Source organism: Etheostoma spectabile, chromosome 4 (assembly GCF_008692095.1).
Source record: "Etheostoma spectabile isolate EspeVRDwgs_2016 chromosome 4, UIUC_Espe_1.0, whole genome shotgun sequence".
Classification (NCBI taxonomy): Eukaryota; Metazoa; Chordata; class Actinopteri; order Perciformes; family Percidae; genus Etheostoma; species Etheostoma spectabile.
The window spans coordinates 21,377,094-21,397,571 of record NC_045736.1 but is presented as its reverse complement, the minus strand read 5'-3'; the positions used below and the strand labels follow the sequence as shown (position 1 = coordinate 21,397,571).

General features: G+C 43.2%; 1 protein-coding gene across 1 annotated transcript in view; it reads right to left on the bottom strand.

Annotated features, from left to right (window-relative positions):
- The window catches only part of foxp4 (forkhead box P4), a 97,446-nt gene that overhangs the window by 43,523 nt on the left and 33,445 nt on the right, over positions 1 to 20,478 (bottom strand). Inside the window, exons 2-3 of the mRNA XM_032513441.1 lie at positions 20,115 to 20,285; positions 3,896 to 3,985 (exon numbers count right to left, since the gene is read on the bottom strand). Coding sequence (XP_032369332.1) covers positions 3,896 to 3,985; positions 20,115 to 20,276 — 252 coding nt within the window. The 5' untranslated portion in view covers positions 20,277 to 20,285. The remainder of the gene's footprint in view (positions 1 to 3,895; positions 3,986 to 20,114; positions 20,286 to 20,478) is intronic.

The following is a 20,478-nucleotide window of genomic DNA, read 5'->3' as shown; positions in this document are numbered from 1 at the left end:
CTGTGGCCACTTATGTGCAAGACCTACTACAGACATACACCTAAAGAGTGTGACCTAAAGAGATCATCCAAATACCGCAGAGAGTATGGATATCCCATACAAAGTATGGCCTTTTTTCACGTTCTTATTTAGGAAAAAAATTGGTTTAGCCACTTGTTAATGCATGCCTTGCTAATGGGAACATTAGCAGTAGTTGGTGAATAAGGACATAGAGTTACAAGTATCAAGCCAGTACAGGATTCAAACCTGTGATTGTGTGGTTTTGTATGATTTTTCATCTCTTACCCCTTTTTTTTAAGAATCCTCCATTTATTATGTAATATCCCATGTTGAGTAAACATCCTTAAACATCTAGTTTATGTATTAAACATCATACAATAGTGAGTGACAGACCAATAAGACCATAAGCATAACAATCTTTGTAACACGTCCATACAAAATGGCAATATTTCTCCTATTTCCAGATCTGAAGTCTTTTCATTATCTACCAGCGTTATTAAGTATTATTTATGTCTTAGTAAAATTTGTTTTTAATGTCAAATAAAAACCTGTATAGTTTTGAATCGTCAATCTTCAAATAATTCCTCATACAATTCTGAATATTGTGCCACTCAGCAATTGCAGCTACATTTTTGTTGCACACAATCAATTTTTCCTGCAATTGCCTGTCTAGAGACTTGAGCTATTGTCTAGGTTCTCTTGAATCTGACACTTGACAGTGACATGCACACGCAAGCAACTAGCACGCACGCACGCACTCACACACTCACACACACACACACACACACACACCACACACACACACACACACCACACACACACACACACACACACACACACACACACACACACACACACACACACAGAGTGGATTGATACCATCTCACACAGCCAGCCAACACTGAGACCATCTCTGAACAACCAATCAAAAAGCAGATATAATCTCAGAGTTTCTATTTCTTTCAGCTCAGATCCTCCCCTCTATTATAAATAAAGAAAAGAAGAGAAATATGATGGGGAAGGGGGGGCATGAGTGGTGATGGTGTGGTGGGTGGGTGGGGGGGGGGGCTGTCAGCGTAGACCAAGTCTTCTCCAGAGAAGTCAAGACACGAATGGCAGTATTCCCGCTCTCCCTGTCTGCCTCTGTCGTTCTCCCTCAGAGAGAAGGGAAAAATCTAATTATCAAGCTCCTAAAGATCTCATTATTGGCTGGGGCTCATTTGCATGTGTGAGAGCAGCCCAGCAGGAACCAACGTGAGGACGGCCATTTTGTGCCTGATGTGAGCCCCTGTGTCACTGTACAGTTGCTTACTGCCACCTTCAGAAATGTCCAGATTAAATGTCTGGCCTTCACTCACTCCATCGCTCACTCACCCTCTCTATGGCCAACGGATGACTGCTTCAATTAACTGGGTGCAGTTGCTGCAATTTAAAAATGATCATACAACTGGAAATTACATTAATTAAGCGATTTCTGCATGCCAATTTAGTAGTCAGATGTGTTGTGAGGTCTGGTAAACACATCTATTGCTGCTGCTGCTGCTCACAAACAATGTGCATTGGTGCTTGCGCCTGTGTTTCTGACTGCAAGGATCCAAGTACAAACAGTGTGTGTGTGTGTGTGTGTGTGTGTGTGTGTGTGTGTGTGTGTGTGTGTGTGTGTGTGTGTGTGTTGTACGTGCGTGCGTGTATGTGTGTGTTGGCAGGGTATGGGGGGCCCTGCGAGCTGACAGCTCAGACAACAGAGATGCAGCGTGGATGCCCTGGAGAGTACAGAGAGGCTGGCCAGGCCAAGCACCAACAAACAAGACAAACAAGACAGATATGGAGAGAATTGAGGAGGGGTAGTGTGCTGTGCGTCTGTGTATGTGTTCAAGACAGAGAGAGGGACGGTAGCGGAAGGTAATATAAGAGATGTATGTATAAATCAGTTCAACTAAACCTGCACTTGACCCCATTCATGTGAGAATACTGTCACAGGTTAATCCCTTGTCGGGTTCACAGAAACTCAACAGTAATTCCTTACACATCATTGCTAAACAACAGATCTACATTAAATGTCAACTTTCTGTTCCCAATACATGCTTGCGGTCTCTTACTTCCCCATTCTCTCTCTCTCTCTCTCTCTCTCTCTCTCTCTCTCTCTGTCTGTAGTTCTTCAGATAGGGAGAAAAAAATGTTTAAACATCAGCAACATTTAATTAAATCCCTTTCCAATGCCAAAGCATAGTAGTGTCCGATATGTGTTTGACCCAGGTCAGAAGGAGGGTCTGATGACACACGCTGACCCATTTGGATTGACCTTCAATGTGGATTTCAACCATGTGTGTCAGTCTGATAAGAGTATTGGAAGGCAAGCCAGAGACAGAGGAGAACGCACTTTAGGTGAATGGCTGACCAACTGTGACACATGAATTATTATTAATATAGGCCACATATGCACCATTTTGTGTTGATTAACAGTATAAATGCAATTTCAATCTTTGGGATACTTTTATAATACAGATCTAAAACAAAACAGTATCTATGTTATTCCCTTACCCCTTAAAAGTCACCATGAACCATAATGTCTCCAACTGACAGTTTTTATCCAAAGTAAATAAAGTGATTCTGATTCTAATTTTGGTTTTGATTAAACGTGTAATCCGCCAGATCCCCTTTTATAAAATTGTACTCCATTTCTGACATCCCTAGTAATAAGCAGTCATTCATTCTGTGTCCTTTTTGCACTTCCCAGAGGTCATTCAGCAATTAAACTGTGTGGCCAACACTGAAAAATCTTTTTCTTTGGTCTTTCTGAGTCTTTTGAGATCTTCTCTGTCATGGAGGCCACTGCTGTTCGTACTAAAATCCCAGCTCTTCCTCTGTTTATTTCAAAGAAAACCCTCTTCCTGCTGCTGGCCATACTGTAAAAAAGGGCAGTTTCTTTTCACCAGAGGAATTTTCCTGGAAAAATATGAGCCAACACCAAATATTTATGTGAACAAATGAAAATGTTTTCATGAAGTATGGATTTTATGATCTATCACTTACATGTAAATGTTGCAGCATTTCATTCTAAAACAGAATTGCCTTATATCTAGATGACCTACACTGTATTATCACCCTTAAATGAGAAAAGTTTCTCATTTTTACCATGTGCACCTTACTGGCTGCAAATGCTGCAAATGAAATCTGACCTTATCCTTGCTTCTAACATCTGCCTTTTTCTACCTTAAATCTATTTTTTCATTGTCCATACTGTGTTGGTCCAGCTGTCTGTTTATCATGTGGCACATTAATGAGAAGAGCAGTGCAATAGGCACACTGCTTGCTGCTCAAGTAGACCCATGGCCCCACTTTATTGATATGAGACGTGGCTACAAATCACACTTCTGCATGTACTCTGCACATCACATAATTGTAAAGAACTGCCAGAAGTAATGTCATGTGTGATATTCATCAACGTACATTGATAGTAATAATATGTGTGTGTGTGTGTGTGTGTGTGTGTGTGTTGTGTGTTGTGTGCGTGTGTTTCCTCCTCAAGTGTCTTTTAGTGGGATTCCTGCACTCCAGCTAACCCCACTCTCTCTGCTTACTGTGGAATTCAACTCTGAAAACAGCTTGCTACCCAATCACTACAAAGACCTCATTCACACACATACACATACACATACACACACACACATTTAAATAGAGAAAGAGGGAGACACAGACAGAGAGATAGAGAGAAAGGGAGAGAAAAGTATGCGCCTATATCACACTACGTAGTTGACGTGGCAAGTTGGTGAAGGCAAAGCTGCAGCAGCCAGGGGCTTAATATTATACAGATTCTGACAAAGCAACACCTGGGTCGTGTGTGTGTGTGTGTGTGTGTGTGTGTGTTTGTGTGTATTTGTACGTGTGCTCTGACCTGCACAGGGCTCTGCTTGACCTCGTTGCTGCCAGAGGAATTGAGTCCAGAGGCCTGCTGGAGGAGGAACTGTCTGGCTGCCTGGAGCGCCTAAGAAGGAGAAATCGAGATAATCAGTTGTTTATTGTGCACACGTTGTCATACAGTGAATTATTTGCAGAATTAAACAACAGCACACTAATAAAAGAAATACATCTTTCAAACATGCCTTACTTCAAATATTTTGACAAAATGCATTGTTAGGTTCAGTTTCAAACACCCATACAATCAAACATTTTTTTCAATTTAGAGAAAAGAGCAGCAGAAATTCTCTCTTACTGGCCACTCTCTGCACTCCCTTGCCAAGCTGTCAGGTTGGATTTCCTCAACCTGAGACATCTACCTGGCGCACGTACAGCATGCTTGAGAATCTGCGTTTGTGTGTGTGTGTACGTGGCAGAATTAATCCCAACTAATTCAAAACCTTCTTTAACTCTCAAGTCGGACCTTCTCTTTCTTTTTCATTCTTTGTTTCTCTGCCCTCCCCTCTGATTCACTCTCTCTCTTCTATGCCCATTTTCTCCTCCTCTTCCTCTATCCAGGGAAGGTGTAAAGTGGGTATTCCACATCCTCTGAGGCAGAAGTGTGTCAGCATATCTTTATGTGTGTGAATGTCAGAGTGATGTAAGGAGCCGTTTGCCCTGATGTGCCCTAAAGAGCTTTGACTAACCACCACCCAGCTCTTCATTCCTCCTCCTCTCCCATGTCTACCTTTTCTGCCCTCCAGTGCTATCCATTCAAACCAGTGACACCACCTATCCAGCTCTCTGTCTCCATTCAATCACTCTGCCCTTGAGTGTTGCTGATTCATCCTTCCGACACCACTACCTCAGCCTTCCCTCCCACTGCCTCTCCTCTCGTACCCCCCCCCCCCCCCACACTACTACTTTTCCTCCTCACACTTCATTTTATTATAAACTGTGTAACTGTGTAGCCTTAACGACTCAAACTCTCTATCATTAAAACAAATCAGTTGCAGAGGAAAGGGCATTTTTGTTGGAATGTCTGAACTGCTCCTTTAACAAAACAAGAAAACACCCATGTCAAAACACAAGAGCCGCCTTGCACTTACTGTAAGCGCATAGTCACACACACACACACACACACACACACACACACACACACACACGTGACAGAGGGTTAGAGAGGGGAGACAGCAGGATGCACATTTGCTTCCTCTGACTCAAAGGGGAAAGGTTCCCTTGTAAATATTGATTTATGAAAGTGTGTGTGTGTGTGTGTGTGTGTGTGTGTGTGTGTGTGTGTGTGTGTGTACACACCACAAATTAACGGCCAAAATGAGGGATGTTCTTTACCATGGAAGCTCTTACTCAACCATGCAGTACCCAAAATCTGTTCTACTGCATCATTTCACAACCACAGAAAATTGTAACGCTGTGAAACGGTGCAGCGCACACACTTACAGTATATTGTCACATATTTAATGAATTGTCAAATTAGAAGCTTGGGTACATTAAGTAACGTTTAATTACAAAAACAGAGAGGAGAGATTAGAGGGAGACAGAAAGAGAGAGAAGTCCTCTATGCAGTCAGAGTAATCAAAACCATCTGTATCCAGCACACTTGCTAGTTTTGCTGAGACCGCAATTAAAACACACACACGCACACACACACACACACACAGACACACGCACACACACATACACAGACACACGCACTTGGATGTGTATGTGCCTATACGCACGCACACACACACACATATTTAACACTTTTACAAAAATCTTGGGAACCCCCTCCCATTTACTGGTTTGACCTCAGCATTGAAGCAGGCACAGACATACACACATAGAAACCCCAAAAAAACACAACCGCCCAGTTTGTTGGCATGTGGTGTGAATTACTCGTTGAACACCATGTCTGCCCAAGAGTAAGTGTGTGTGTTTTTCTGTGTGTGTGCATATTCGTGTGCGTTGGCAGGAGTTGGGGAGGCATGTCTGGCAACAATAAGGGACAATTCCACCCAAATTACCACCCTGATTACCACTATATTAAAGAGCCATTTATGGCTTTCATAAACGCTACAACCAAGCAGAGGTGATGCCTGTCTCCTCTCCTGTGCCTGTATTCATGGATGTGGGTTTATGCAAGAGACAAGAACTACCAACTAACCAATGCAATTCTCTAGATAATTGAACTAAGTCTTTATTGTAGATTTCAATTCCTTTTTATTCAAATTTGCCACAGCTTATATGCAAAGCTGTTGAAATTAGATACTGTAAAGATACATTTTAAGTACAGTTTTACACTATAACTACAGGAGGAAAAGTGTTTCTTATTGGCTGATATCAATATACAGTATATAGAAACAGTAATGCATTGATTGAATGTGTACCACAAAACATCACACACAACTTTCTCTCAATCTTCTACAGCTATAATTTTAAACAAGTAAAGACTTTGGTAAAGGTATAACGCTATATGATCATCATGAAATGATCCCAATGAAAGTCGATATGTGGTAATATTGAATTAGTAGAGTAATGATACACTATGAAGCATTATAAAAAAAATAATGGACTCAGCTAACTTCACCATATCCTTAATTTTCTTATATCAGGACATCTTCTTTTGCACTATCGATTCAAGACTCCATATAGTACATTACATTTTACAAATATTCAAAAGCTGATGATCTGTTCTATTTCTCTCATTTTTTAATTGTCTACAAGTTATTGGAGTAATGTTACTTCACTGCGCCAATGCAAAAGCTGCTTTTCCTGTTTTCACCAAACCTACAGCTTTTATGGGTATTTATGTCTTCTGAAATCAGCATTGGTTGTTTGGGATGGGAGCACCATATTTTTGGATATTTTATGGGTGAATAAATTGCACCTTGAACTTTCAACATATGAAGTGGTAAAGAGGACAACAGGTTTTGACAAACACAAAGCCAGTGCCAAACTATACCTTGTCAAGAAGCACTCCGCTGCTTTGACCCTTTTTCTTTAATTTCTCCTCTTCACATTCACAATTCCCTTTTCTTCTCTGTGACCTGGGTGAGCTGTAGTATTGTAAAGTATGCCCTCCCCCCTCTCCCTCCACCCACTCACACACATATACACCTCCCAGACTCCCCCGCCCCAACTCCCCGCTCCCCCTGTGGCATTCTTGGGGGTGCACTGCACCTTTAAAGAAAATATGAGGGAGGCCTAAGAGGGAGGCCCAACAACAGAGTCTTTGTGCTGCCGCAGAGCACACACACATGCACGCACACACAAAAACACACACACACACACACACACACACACACACACACACACACACACACAAATACACACATCAGTGGTGTCAGACAGGTTTATTAGAGTGAGAGAGGGAGGGAGGAGGAGGAAGGAGGGAAGAGGGGTGAGGAGGTCACTGCTCAGCTTGGAGGCCTGAGAGCACAGTGTGAGTGTGTGTGTGTGTGTGTGTGTGTGTGTGTGTGTGTCACTTCGGTGTGTGAGTTCTTCTGACTTGTCATCGCTCTCCTCTGTAAATCATCGCCTCTGACCAGCCTTTAATAACAGTGCATTTTTTAATTCAGCAGGGTCCCACACACACAGACACACACAGACAAAACACACACCCACACACACACACACAAAACACCACACACACACACACAACAAAGGCTACTTTCAATCCTTAACAGATTCCGAAAAATGGCTGACAATAAGTTTCTTTAAAGGGGGAGGTTGGTAAGGCAGTTAGAAGATCCATTAGAAGAGAATTCCATTTTGCTCTGTGTGTATGAGGATCTTGTAGCGCATATGGGAGTGTGTGTGTACATGCACATGCCCATAGTCTGTGTGAAGTGGGTGTGTGGTGTGTGTGTGTGTGTGTGTGTGTGTGTGTGTTGTGTGTTGTGTGTGTGTGTGTGTGGGGTGTGTGTGTGCTGTGCCTGGCTCGGTTGCGAAAGCAAACGGTCTGTATGTGTGATGAATCTGGCCTCTAATCCGCCCAGTGTTTGGGTGAGACAGGGAGAGAAACGCAGGAATAAGCAAGAGAATCTAAACAGAGAGATGTAGCAAAGGAAGAGGGGGGGCAGGGAGAGAGAGAGAGAGAGAGAGAGAGAGAGAGAGAGACAGGTGGGTACCATATGTTGGAGTAGTCCGTCAGCACAGACTAAGGTCCATTGTTGACGGCCGAAAAGAAACAAACCGGTCCCCCTCCTACCCTCTCCTCCTCATCTCCCCCCGTAGATAAACAGCCCCCGGGGCAGACAGTGGGCTGTCCTTGAGGGAGAAGGAGGAGGAGGGGAGGGAGTTAGGAAGGGCAAGGGGGAGGCAGGTGGTATCAGATTTCTTTGCTCTAGACCAAGAAGAAGAGAGTACAAAAAAAGTAAGGAGCACAAGTGAGGGTGAGTGAGAGGCTCATTGTTGCATCTGTCCGCACCACAGCCAAACCAGGCTAGACGAAGCGCGTGCTTCAGATGTTTTGGCAGCGTCGGACACAACAGATCTCCAAACAAGTATCCCCTTTCTGCCTTAACAGCAGCCTGGAAAGATAGTCTAGTAGCCATTCCTACACCCCTTTTCCTTCCCATGAGAGAGCAAGAGATGGTGAGAGGGCTAGAAGGATACAGGGTGAAGACGTAGAAAAGAGCACGTCACACCCAGCTGCTTCTCTACAGGTCTGCACGCTTTCTGATTTTTGGATCAGTATGAGAGACCGGGTTCAGAAAGGAGCGGTGGATCTTCTTTTTTCACACTTACTCCCCTTCTCCTCTCTATCTCCTTTCTTGAGTGCTGTCATTGAAGCTGAAAGCCAAGCTAAAGCTGCGTCGATGCTCCCGTCCTCCTGGGTCACCCAGCTGTGATCCGTTGTATCCGTTTGCACTGCACTTCCTCACATTAGCACCAAACGAAACCACCTCCAAACTCCAATAAACCCCTCTCCTACTTTAATTTACTCTCTCCTTCTGGTCTGTGCTATTCTCTGTTAGCTTTTTCTGCCTCTAAATCTCTCTTATCTTTGATCCTTTCTTTTCCTCTGGATGCTCCGTGGAGTATCACGACCAGAGAAGAAGATGAAACAAGACTGAACAGATGTAACGCAATCTACAAAGCATGTCAATTTGTTAAAAGCATAATGATACTACAGTACCACCGGCTCACCTGTGTTCAGAAGCTGGCCCAGTATTTACACCCACACACACTGTGTACTCAAAGTGCGATTACTGAAGAGGTGACAGTTAGTGGGATTGCGATGTGACTTTGGGGCATATGTGAGTGAAGGCTTGGTTACAGCCGCGGTGGAATCTCACGTATCAAATACATCACAGTCAGCCACCACAAAACCAGATTGCTTTCCCAGATCACTGCTACTTTCTTTCTCTCCGTCTATATCACCCGATCTGTCTCTTGCTTTCACTCAGCATCTCCATATAATGTATAACTCACAAAAGTTTGGCTCTCATTTCTCCAAGTATAGTTTGTCTTTCTTGTGCCCTCTCCCCTCCCCTCTCTTCTCTAGAAATCTGTTACCCATAGCCTTATTCACCACAGTAAATTCTGAGAGCAGATATGGGTTAGACAGAGGCCTAAAATAGATAGTCCAGGCCAATGGAAACCAATCCTTGTGAATGCAGCTGTTGGCCTTATGAGGGGAGCCTCGCCATCCTATGACTTTCAGACAAAGACTCACTAGCATGACGGCAGCTGGCAGGACTGGGATAGGTAGAGGTAGAGCCGTATTTAGGATTAGCAAATCAACATTTAAGGGATGGTTATAATAGATTTGTCGCACTTTAACAATGAAAATAACTCCCAATACAGTTCTGTTACTTTAAATTGCTGAGAAGATTGACAATCTCAAAGCTTGTTGTAGTTCTTAACCGTGCAACCATCGAGGCCAAAGTCCGGAAGTTTGTATAAACATTATAGGAGCTGATTTTACTGATGCTCATGTTTTCCTCCAGACGTCACATTTTACGGGAAATGTGCGGGATTATGTTTGGGCAAAAATGTAAGTAGCTCTGTGGCATGGAAAGGTCTGCTGAGCAGGTAGCAGCATTTACTTTGTTGCAGTAAGCAATACGTGGTCTTAAAGTAGCTGGAGAAATGTCAGCACTGATATTAACTAACACTGCTGGGAGAAAACTTTATAATAGTTACACCAATTTAAGAAGTCATTTGTCAAACATCATCTGATTTAACGACATATGTAAATTCTTTAAAGTTAGATGCAACTTTACTTAAGGTTGAAGGTGTAAGCGAACAGGGAGTGGTTTACATATTTAGGGCGAATCAGGGGTTTCCAGGGGTAAACATACAGTGGTAGGGGGCAGTCTGAACCAAAGCCTGCTAAAGCTGCACAATTTCATGGTGGGTTACAAATAAACTATGCTCTGCCAAGACTTCGCCCCTTTCCCCTGACTCTTCCTCACATGCTCTTTTTCTTCTTCTGGTATTAATCAGGTCTTTCCGGCTTTCCTTCACCAGCTTTCCTGCCATTTGTTTTTGCTCATAGCAACGTGGAATTTAAACCAGTTGTCCACCAATATAACTGAGCTTAAAGAGCACTGAATACCTCAATCTGTTTAGGCTGCTGCTGAGATGGAGCTATCTGGGACACCTTCAGAAACACCAGCCAGCCACAATCCCGTTCAGCTATTTAATGTAATGTTTCCGCAATATAAAGGCACCGTTCGAAAGCTGAGGTTTTAAAACGGCTGAAGCAAGCTACTTTGGGCCCAGACTGACCATTAAAAAGAGGAAAGACCGCGTTCAAGAGCCAATGCAATAAAAACTCACAAACTCCAAAAGAACTTCAAAATATGCCGTAATGTTTGAAAACCCTGGCCATTTTAGATTTTTTTTCCCATCCTATTTTTCACAAAAGGGACCTGTTCTAAACTACGAGGACCCTGCCGTTTTCCAGATGGTTCTCTTCAGTTCAAAACTGTTTTGTGGGAGAAAACCTCTCCCCTTCAACTATGTCCTTACACTCATCTAATGTTTCTATTGATTCACAGGGGTATAAGCAGAGTCATAAAAAGGAGCTGACTGAATACCCAGGACTGCTTTATATCATTACACAATTCATCATCATACACACACACAGAAAGAAATCTACCTATCTTCCTAAGGAGATGTTGTCAGCTTTTCTCTGTTCAGTGAAAAGAAAATGGCGTAAAGAGATAGACAATTAAAGATAATGATGAGGTGAGCAGAGACAGAAAGAAAGAGGAACTCCCTTCTTGATAAAATAAAAGCAGCTCCCTCTGTACTGTAGGCCTCATCTTAGTCCAGGCGGCTAATTGATGGCAAATAGCTCTAAAGCGGTTTCCTTCCACACACACACACACACACACACACACACACACGTCATACATTATATACACATATGCAGTTTCCCTGCGGTTTTCAACACAGCTCGTTTGGCAAGAGAGAAAGGTCTCACTCCAGACAGACCCAGCCCACAGCGGAAAAACACACATACACACACACACACACACACATACAGTGTACCACGTAATATTTAGCCCTCATCTTGTATAAGATAGGACAGTTAAGTAGTTTGGTCATGCTCCTGTGAAGACAAGGCCACTTAGGTGTTAGGAGTTTAAGCTGCTTATTCTGCCCAACAAGAGCAAGTCCTGAGAAGCTAGACTGCGAGGCAAGGCCAGCCCATGATGAGGATAGCATTAGCCTGGCAACCAGGCCTCACATATGGAAACCGTTTAACTGTTATTATTAATATCCCAAAAAAAAAAAAATCAAACTAATAACACATGCAAGACACTGCCAAGACTCAGCTCAGGAGACAGAGGGAAAACACATACATACACAAACAGAGACTGTCTGCCATGTGCACATGCATACACAGACACATACACACATCAAGACAAATGTACACACACAGACGCCTATTGGTTAAACAGAAAAACACGCTCCTAGTCAGTGGCCTGTAAAAGTATTAGCCTGCCTTCTTCGATGGAAATAAATCTCTTTCATGTTTTTGGTTCAGAGGGTTTTTACACCTGGTTGTGGCTGTGGAGAAGGAGACGGACACACCCTTACACCCACCCTTACCACACACACACACACACACACACACACACACACACACACACACACACACACACCGGACGTGGGCAGGCACAACAAAGGCCGGCTGCTCTACCAGAAGTTCTAAACAAGAACAAAATCTTCAACTTCCCCAAATAAGAAGCAGGGGTGTGATCCAAAAAGGGGAAATGGGGAAGTATGTGTGTGCACTTGACTATATGATTTAGCAAGAGGGTCAATTCAACCAGATGTTAACAGGCACATTTTTCAATTTAGAATAACTCAAAGCTCAGTCTATTCTTTTTAAACTTGTTTGACAAGGTCTTTTGTTGACATGGGTATCTTTTTATTGCAAATATAAATTTCTTAACTTAACAATTTTGTTTAGAGATTTAGGAAAGCGGTGACTCTGCAAGACAACTGTTAGTTCATAAGGACAGGACATAAGGTTTTAGTCACCCATCACTAAGTTATCCGTTTAACAAAAGTAAATAGAATGTTATTACCCAAACGTTTTTTTATGGTGAGGAGATTTTGCAGCAATACAGCCTGGTTCAACTTTGACCTATTGTACATAATGTCCACAAAGTTCTTAAAGTTCTTAAAATGGAGGTTAACCTGTCTGATATTAATTATAAAGCAATACAAATGGTGAGTAAAATGTTAAATCATAAAGTGCCAACAGAGAAAAAGCTTCAAATAAAGGTTTTCATGAATCCCATATTAATATATAGCAGTATTGTAGCACAAAGAAATCCAGGAGTTTGTCATTTGCTGACTTGACTTTGTTTTAATGAGAAGACAAAGTGCTATCTTACTTCATCTCAAATTAAGCTCCACTGTACTTTTTTTCAGATGTTTTTAGTTATATCAACTTAACTGGAAAGACAACAAATGCATTCTGTCTGTCAGGTGAAAAAAAATGCTGTCACACACTGTCCCAGAGCTCAAGACGAAAGCGAAGAGAGAGAGAAGAGCTACATTCCTCTCCTCCTCCCTGTTGACTCTAATCTCTCCTTTAAAATGGCTCACACAAAGAACCAACGCAGACTAGCTAATTAGCAACACTTTAGGCCTCTGCAGCTATTGTGTGTGTGGTGTGTATATGTGTGCGTTCATTGTGTGCACCGCCGGGCTCTCGACTGTTTCCAGGGTAACTACTTGCCTAGCAGCCTTGTAAGCTTTCCACATTTTGTCTTTACTCTTCACGTTCTCTCTTTCCCCTCTCTGTGTCTATCACTTTCTGAGTCCGGAGTGGTGGAATGAAGGTGTTAGGGACGTTATGAAAAGAGAGGAGACTAGGTCTAAGATATGGGGATTTTTTGACCTGTTTGGATGGGGGTTGTAACCTGATGCTCTCTATTTTGAGTGCCTTGCCCCTATTGAACCACGAAACACTGCTTCTAAGCACATGTCAATTAAAACCAATTACGGCTGTTTCTTTTTGAGAAAGCAGAAGATGGTGACCAATGTGAACAGACATCAATGCACACACACACACACGGTCACACCTCAGTGTCACTGACTAGTAGTAGTAATGAGGTCATGCAGATTTGCTCGCTGACCTACGATCCCTTAAAAAGGCCTCAGTCACCATGGCGATACCTTCTAAAGAGTGAGAGTCAACAATCAACTTTTTCATCCTCAGACATTTTTCCATGAATAGTGTCCGTTCTCTGTGTGTGTGTGTGTGTGTGTGTGTGTGTGTGTGTGTGTGTGTGTGTTGTGTGTGTGTGTGTGTGGTGTGTGTGTGTGTGTGTGTATGTTATTTACCTTACATTGCAGCCAGGCCTGCCCAATGTAAGTGCTTCCAAACACTCCCATGGTAACCAAACCTAACCTAACCCCTTCAGGTGCCCGGGGATGTGTGTATAGCTCAGTCTCCACAACAGAGACAAGACACACACAGACACACACACACACACACACGCACAGACACACACAGACACAGACACACACACACACACACACACACACACACACATCTTTCTTCTGTTGGTATCTGTCTATTCTTGTCTCTGAGCCTCTTGGCTGGTTGGGTCAACCAACCGTGACTGTGTCCATGCTGGCTGATCTGGACTGGTGGACCATGTCTACTGTCCGTCTACTCTTTATCCACAAGACTCGTAGCCTTGTAGCATGCTTCTTCAGAGCCCCTTAAACAATAAACTTCATCATTAAGTAGATTTTACAATTTTAGTCCAGTCAAAGTCAAAATTATGACATACATCTATTAGCTATGATTTCAGAAACTTGTCAACCCATGGTTGTCCCACAAGAACATTACTCTTTAATGAGAGAGTGAAAGAGTATATGTAATACAGCAGAGAAATACAAAAGGAAATGAATTGAAAGGACATCAATAGTAAGAACAAAAATCACCCTCAGTGGATCTCCAACATTCAACGATCTTGCTGAAAAAAAGCCATAAAACAATTTTATAGACACCCATAAATACAACATCTCAGCATCCCGGAATAAGGTCTAAATGTGTGACAAAATCACTGAATGACAGATATGAGGAAAGAGAAACGTGTAAAATACATAACTGACCATGAGATTTGCATGTGTTTGTTAAGTCTGGAGTGCAGGAATGCAAACATGTATTTGATAAAGTGCATATGCCTCAAATCCCCCACATAATTCTGAACAGTATAATAGTTTTTATCAATCAATATGAGCAGATTTATATGCTGAGAGACCAAAAAAAAAAAAGGGAAGTAAAAGTCAAAGAAGAAAGATAAAGGGACCTAGTGGTGCTTTCAAGACTCCTAGAGGAAGTTGGTGTTCTATAGGTCTCTTTGTATCACCGTGGTAACAGCAGTGGGTGTTCTGCGATGCTAGGCAACCCAACTGGCCCCTCCTCTGTCTCAGCATGGCCTTTGGTGACCTGTGAACTATACTGACCTCAAACATAAAGAGGAAGGCCTGGCCCATACCGAGCAAAAGCTTTTAGGAGGTGACAGCACTCAGAGAGAGGCATGGGACTGATTTACTGGCCAGCACACACGACGGACACATGCAAACCCGCACACATGCAGACGGACATTTAGACAGGACCATGACACACGCAGACAAACATTGGATACAGCCCGTCATGCAGATACAAAAAATGCAAGTATAATGAAATTAAATTAACTCCCACTGCACTGACAAAGTAGAAAATGTGTCTGAAGATTTTTCTTCACCTCCTCCTCCTCTTCTCTAGCCACCCCTTCACCTCTGTCTCCTCTGCACTCCTGACCTGAAAGTGAACTCTGGTGGAGAGTGGGAGGTCAAACAGGACATAACTGTCCCAGTGACCAAAATTCACCCCCCATAATTTAGCAATGGCCAAGCAGCCAGAGCTATAGAATCACATTTGTCTCAAAACCTCCCCATCTCCATACAGCCTGGCCAATCTAACAGGAAGCCATACGTTATCTGAATCATCCAGCATCTCTCATCGTCTTTTATAACACACACCAATCTCAAACATCTGTCCACACAGTATTGCCGGCACCAAACTTAAATGCAAAGTCTTGCACATGCGCACACACAAACACACACAAAAAACAGCTATCATCCATCAGTGTTTGTGGATATCTGAGATCTGTATCGGTTCCCCCTGATCTCCAGTCATCACTGTGGCTCCTTAATTACACCCTTCATTAACTAACATCAGCTCCGTGCATGTGTGTCTGTGTGTGTATATGATAGAGTGAGCAAAAAAAAAAATTGCACACACATACTGGCGTATGCGAGTTTGTGCATTTGAGACCGCAAAAAGAGGGAAGAGTTAAGGAAAAAATAGATTATGACAAATAGGAATTGGGATCAAAGCTCTGAACCAATTTCTAAAACTGCCTTTTCCTCAACCAGTGTTTCTTTTTCTTTTAAAACCCTGGGGAAGGGAAACTACTACTACAGTCAGCCTCTCACTTTCTATATGGGCATAAGAGCAAGTTAAGGGCAACAGAGAGAAAAAAGACAGAAAAAGAGTAAGAGGGGAAAACCCTCCCTCACTGTTTAAGCTGACCGATGAGTGGCAATCCTAAGAGGAAACGGCACCTTTTTGTCACCATCCCTCTCTTTCCTCTCCCTCCTACTTTCCCCCCCTTTCCCAAAATCACCGGCCGTGACTACTGTAGCTGCTGAAATGAAACGGGTGAGAATAGAAAGGAGAGGGGTTAGAGATGGAAGTACACACATCGGCAAAAAAATAAATAAAGGGGATGAGAGACGTGAAGAAAAGGAAAGAACTGAAGACACCTGGTTCTAATCAGTGCCCCCACCCACCCAGACACACACACACACACACACACACACACACTTTGAGGTTTGTTAGGATTTATCCTGCTTACATTTCTCCTCTGCTATGCATCATTTCATGTCTACACCCATGCCCAGCACCTCAACAAAGTGCCATACACTCTCCACTGCACTCTCACTTTTCCACCTCTCCTTCCTCTCGCCCTATAACTCCCGTCTTTGTTTTCCCTCCCTCCTCTCTCCCCTCGATGATGGGGCAGAACTGGTCTTCGCCCCCTCTTCCCTTTCTTCCCTCTCTCTTCACTCTCTCCTGCTCTGTTCGTTCTGGGGAGGCAGACAGGCCACATTCCACAGGGAGGCCCAGGCGCCCTTTTCTGACACGTCTCAGCGTTACACCCCTCCCTCATCCCTCTATTCCTCCTCTCAAGCCCACCAATATCCCCCCTCTTCCCAATGTGCTATCTCCTAGCCCCTCCTTTTACCTTAATTCCCTCTGGCTGTGTGTCCCATTTCCTCAATTCCTCCCCTCTGCACACCCACTTCCTCATGTGTCCGCTGACCATCTACAGCAGCTACCTTAGACCTTGTTAACTAACTACCTACCTACCTACCTACCTACTTTTCTATCTATGTGAAAGACAAAAAATGAAAGAGAGTGAAGGACAGAGTCAGGAAAGATGGAGACCCCTGAAAGAGAGACAGAAGACAGAGAGAGGCCAGCGGAGGGGTTTGATGGCTTTTGATGGCTGGGATTTCTCTCAGGTTCCCAAGGGGCCCAAGGAAAAGATGGCTTCGTGTCTGACTGCTGCGCTGTCAGGAGTTGTGTGTGTGTGTGTGTGTGTGTGTGTGTGTGTTTGTTGTGTGTGTGTGTGTGTGTGTTTTGTGTGTTGTGTGTGTGTGTTTTGTGTGTGTGTGTGTGTGTGTGTGTGTGTGTGTGTGTGTGTGTGTGTGTGTGTGTGTGGTGTGTGTGTGTCTTTTTTGCTCCAGTGCGCTCTGGCATGGTGTTTAAGCACCAACAGTAGTCTGCACTACACCTTCAGGTGAGAGACTCAAGCGTGGAGGAGAAAGGAAAAAGAGACAGAGGAGGAGTTATATCTAAGACTTTAAGGTTGAAGCATATGAGGAGGCTCTGATACAATGCTGTCAGGTGAGCAGTGTCAGTAGGGGCTGTCTGTACCAGACAATATTGATTTTATGATTGGTGTGCACAAAGTAAAAACACAGCCGATATGGTCACCCAGTACTACTACACTAAAGCTTGACTTACTACTGTGATGGAATAAGGGATAAAAAACATATGACCTTATGATCTTAGGATTTCAGGGTTTCAGAAAAGGATAATGTATTTATGTATGCCTTTCAGGGCATTTTAAATCTTACCTGACATATAAGTTAAGACCAATTTTAAACAAATATAAATAAAGCTGAAAACGGGCCTTAGCTAAACTACAGGTGGTCATGATGAGAACACAATTTGTGTTTACAAGGTAAACAATATTTGTTTTTCAATATTCTGTGACAAAACCCAATTCTGTATTAATTTCCGATTGTTTGCAACACAAACTGAAAAAATAACACCTCTACTCCACTAATGTAACATGTTTAAATACTTTTTCAAGGTCATGAATTTAAGATAAATAAATGTAGTTTTTTTTCTTAAAATGGTGTGATTGTGAGAAGAAAAACAGAGCAAGGGTAAGAAAAGAAAGAGATGAATGAAGAAAAAAAATCTGTTGGTTGTGATATCAGAGTAGCCACTCAACAGTGCTCACTGGGACAGAACTCCCATCATATCCAGGGGGTCAGGGGGGGGTGAGCTAGGTGTATGACAGCAACTGAAGGCTGGTAATACTGAGCAGAGATGACAGGGACACATACACAAATATAAAGTAGTACCCTACTTTCTCATAAATCGACAAAGTCTGCCTTCTTACCACTCAACTGTACAGTAAAACAGCCATACACTACAAAAAAGGCTGTAGTGGCAGAAAACAGTTTCAGAAAAATATCCACACCACAGGAAAGACACACTTTTTCAATCTGTGCAAATTAAGCGTAACAGAAAGCTCTAAATAGAGGATTGCTACAATAAATTGCTGTTCATTTACTGTAACACATGTGGATGTAATATGTTTTTGTGAGGTGAGGGTTGGGATCTGGAGGAAAGGTTGTGCTTGTCTATCTTTCATGGTCCATAGCGGATAGAATGAAAAAGAAGTACAGTGAGAGAGAGGAAGAGAAAAGGATGGAAAGGGAGAGGGAGGTATGTTTGTGGTTGGTATCCCGCTCAAGAGAGGAAATACCAGCGTGTGCACGCACACACACACACACACACACACACACACACACACACACAGGTGCAAAAACATAGAGAGCAGAGACACGTCCGAGAGAATAAAGACTTGCTTTGTATGAGGTTTGGTGTTTATGTATGTGCAATTGAGAGTTGTGTGTGTGTGTGTGTGTGTGTGTGTGTGTGTGTGTGTGTGTGTGTGTGTGCGCGTGTGTGCGCGTGCACGTGTGTGCGTGTGTGTCTATCCTCGTATGAAGGTTGCTGAGGAAGCAGGGTGAGGATGCAGTCAGAGGAAGGAGGAGGGGGACCAGGACAGGAGTAAAGGGCCTCAAGTGTTCTTAATTCACCTAAGGCTCCATCATTATAATTAGGTGGAATAATTATAGCAGCAGGGAGGAAACCCTGATTTTTCCCCCCTGGGTTTCCTCAACTAGAAACTCAGCTGGTGTCACATAGTCCAGGTCTCACACTGACCCTCTGTGATGGGCAGACACAACACACACAAACATGCACATACACACACACAGCCAGTATATACATGTGAGATTTTGTGTAGATACCGCTGGATGATTAAAAAAAAAAACTTTTTTAAATGATCTGTGTGTGTGTGTTTGTATGTGTGTGTGTGCGCGTGTGTGTGTGTGCGTGTGTAAAGTTTGGGTCCTCCAGAGAGCAATCAGAATTTTTGGGGAATGAGAAATAAAAATGTAGAATTTCATCCAAGAAGTTCTGGGAAGTTTGGAAATTCCATTTGACACAGTGGCCAGGGTTTGTGTGTGTGTGTTTGTGTGTGTGTGTGTGTGTGTGTGTGTGTGTCTCTGTTTGTGTGTGTGTGTGTGTGTGTGTGTGTGTGTGTGTGTGTGTGTGTGTGTGTGTGTGTGTGTGTGTGTGTGTGTGTAGGGGGGACTGACGCACAGGAGGCAAGATAAATAGCATTACTGCAGACACTACATGCTGACGTGTCAAACACACACAAACACCACTTCATGGATCAGAGAAAAATTAAACAGACTCTCCCACACACTCCTTGAGCGTCTTGAGTCCTATATCGAGTGTGTGTTTACATTGTGAGAATGTGTGAGTGTATGTCAGATCCCCACAACAGGACAAAATGGCTACTCTCACCATACAGGACTTAAAAAGCAGGTATGACTAATAATATTGTCTCAACCAGTAATGTGTAATAAAATATCAGTGGGAACCTCCTGCTTATGAATTATTATGGTGGACTTTGTCCCTGTGGAATTAGTTGGCACATTATGAATGCTGGGTAATTAAAGCACCTAAGAGCAACCTTGTCAGAGCTTTTTACTGTTTGCACATGCAAAGCTGAGAATTTACCAACTGTGGCCAATTACGTGTTGTCACATCTGTAGATTATGTAACAGCCTGGTGTGTACATGCTGTTCTAGACAATGTACCATACATATGCACGAGTTGCACAAGTGGAAGGTGCTGCAAAACAAGTCTGGCAAGAACATATACAGGTAAACGTGTAAACATAATGTCAATTGCATGCATGACAGGTACACAGCAGCACACATTTTGGCTCCAAAACATGCGCGCACACACACACAAGCACGCACACACACACACACACACACACACACACACACACACACACCTGTTGCTGTTGCAGGTGCAGTAAGTCGACTGGGCTGATCTCTCCATTGGTGTCTCCGTTAGACCCGCCCTCTCTGCCTCCCCCTCCATCTGATTGGCTGCTGACTCCGTTCTGGTTGGACGGTGTCGTTCGAATGGTCTCAGAGGCTGATTCCACCATCATCACTGGCACCTGAGAGCGGGGGGGCAAAGCAACACACTGATTGAACAAAAGTGACCTGGGAAGTTTGAACAGAAAGCCCGCTCCCATCTGAGTGAACAAACAAGGCCGGAAACTAAAGTTAACACATGCAGAGATAGAGAAGTGAATTGTGTGGTTATGTGCGTGTGTGTGCACGTGTATTTTGTGAAAAGTGCTTTTGGTC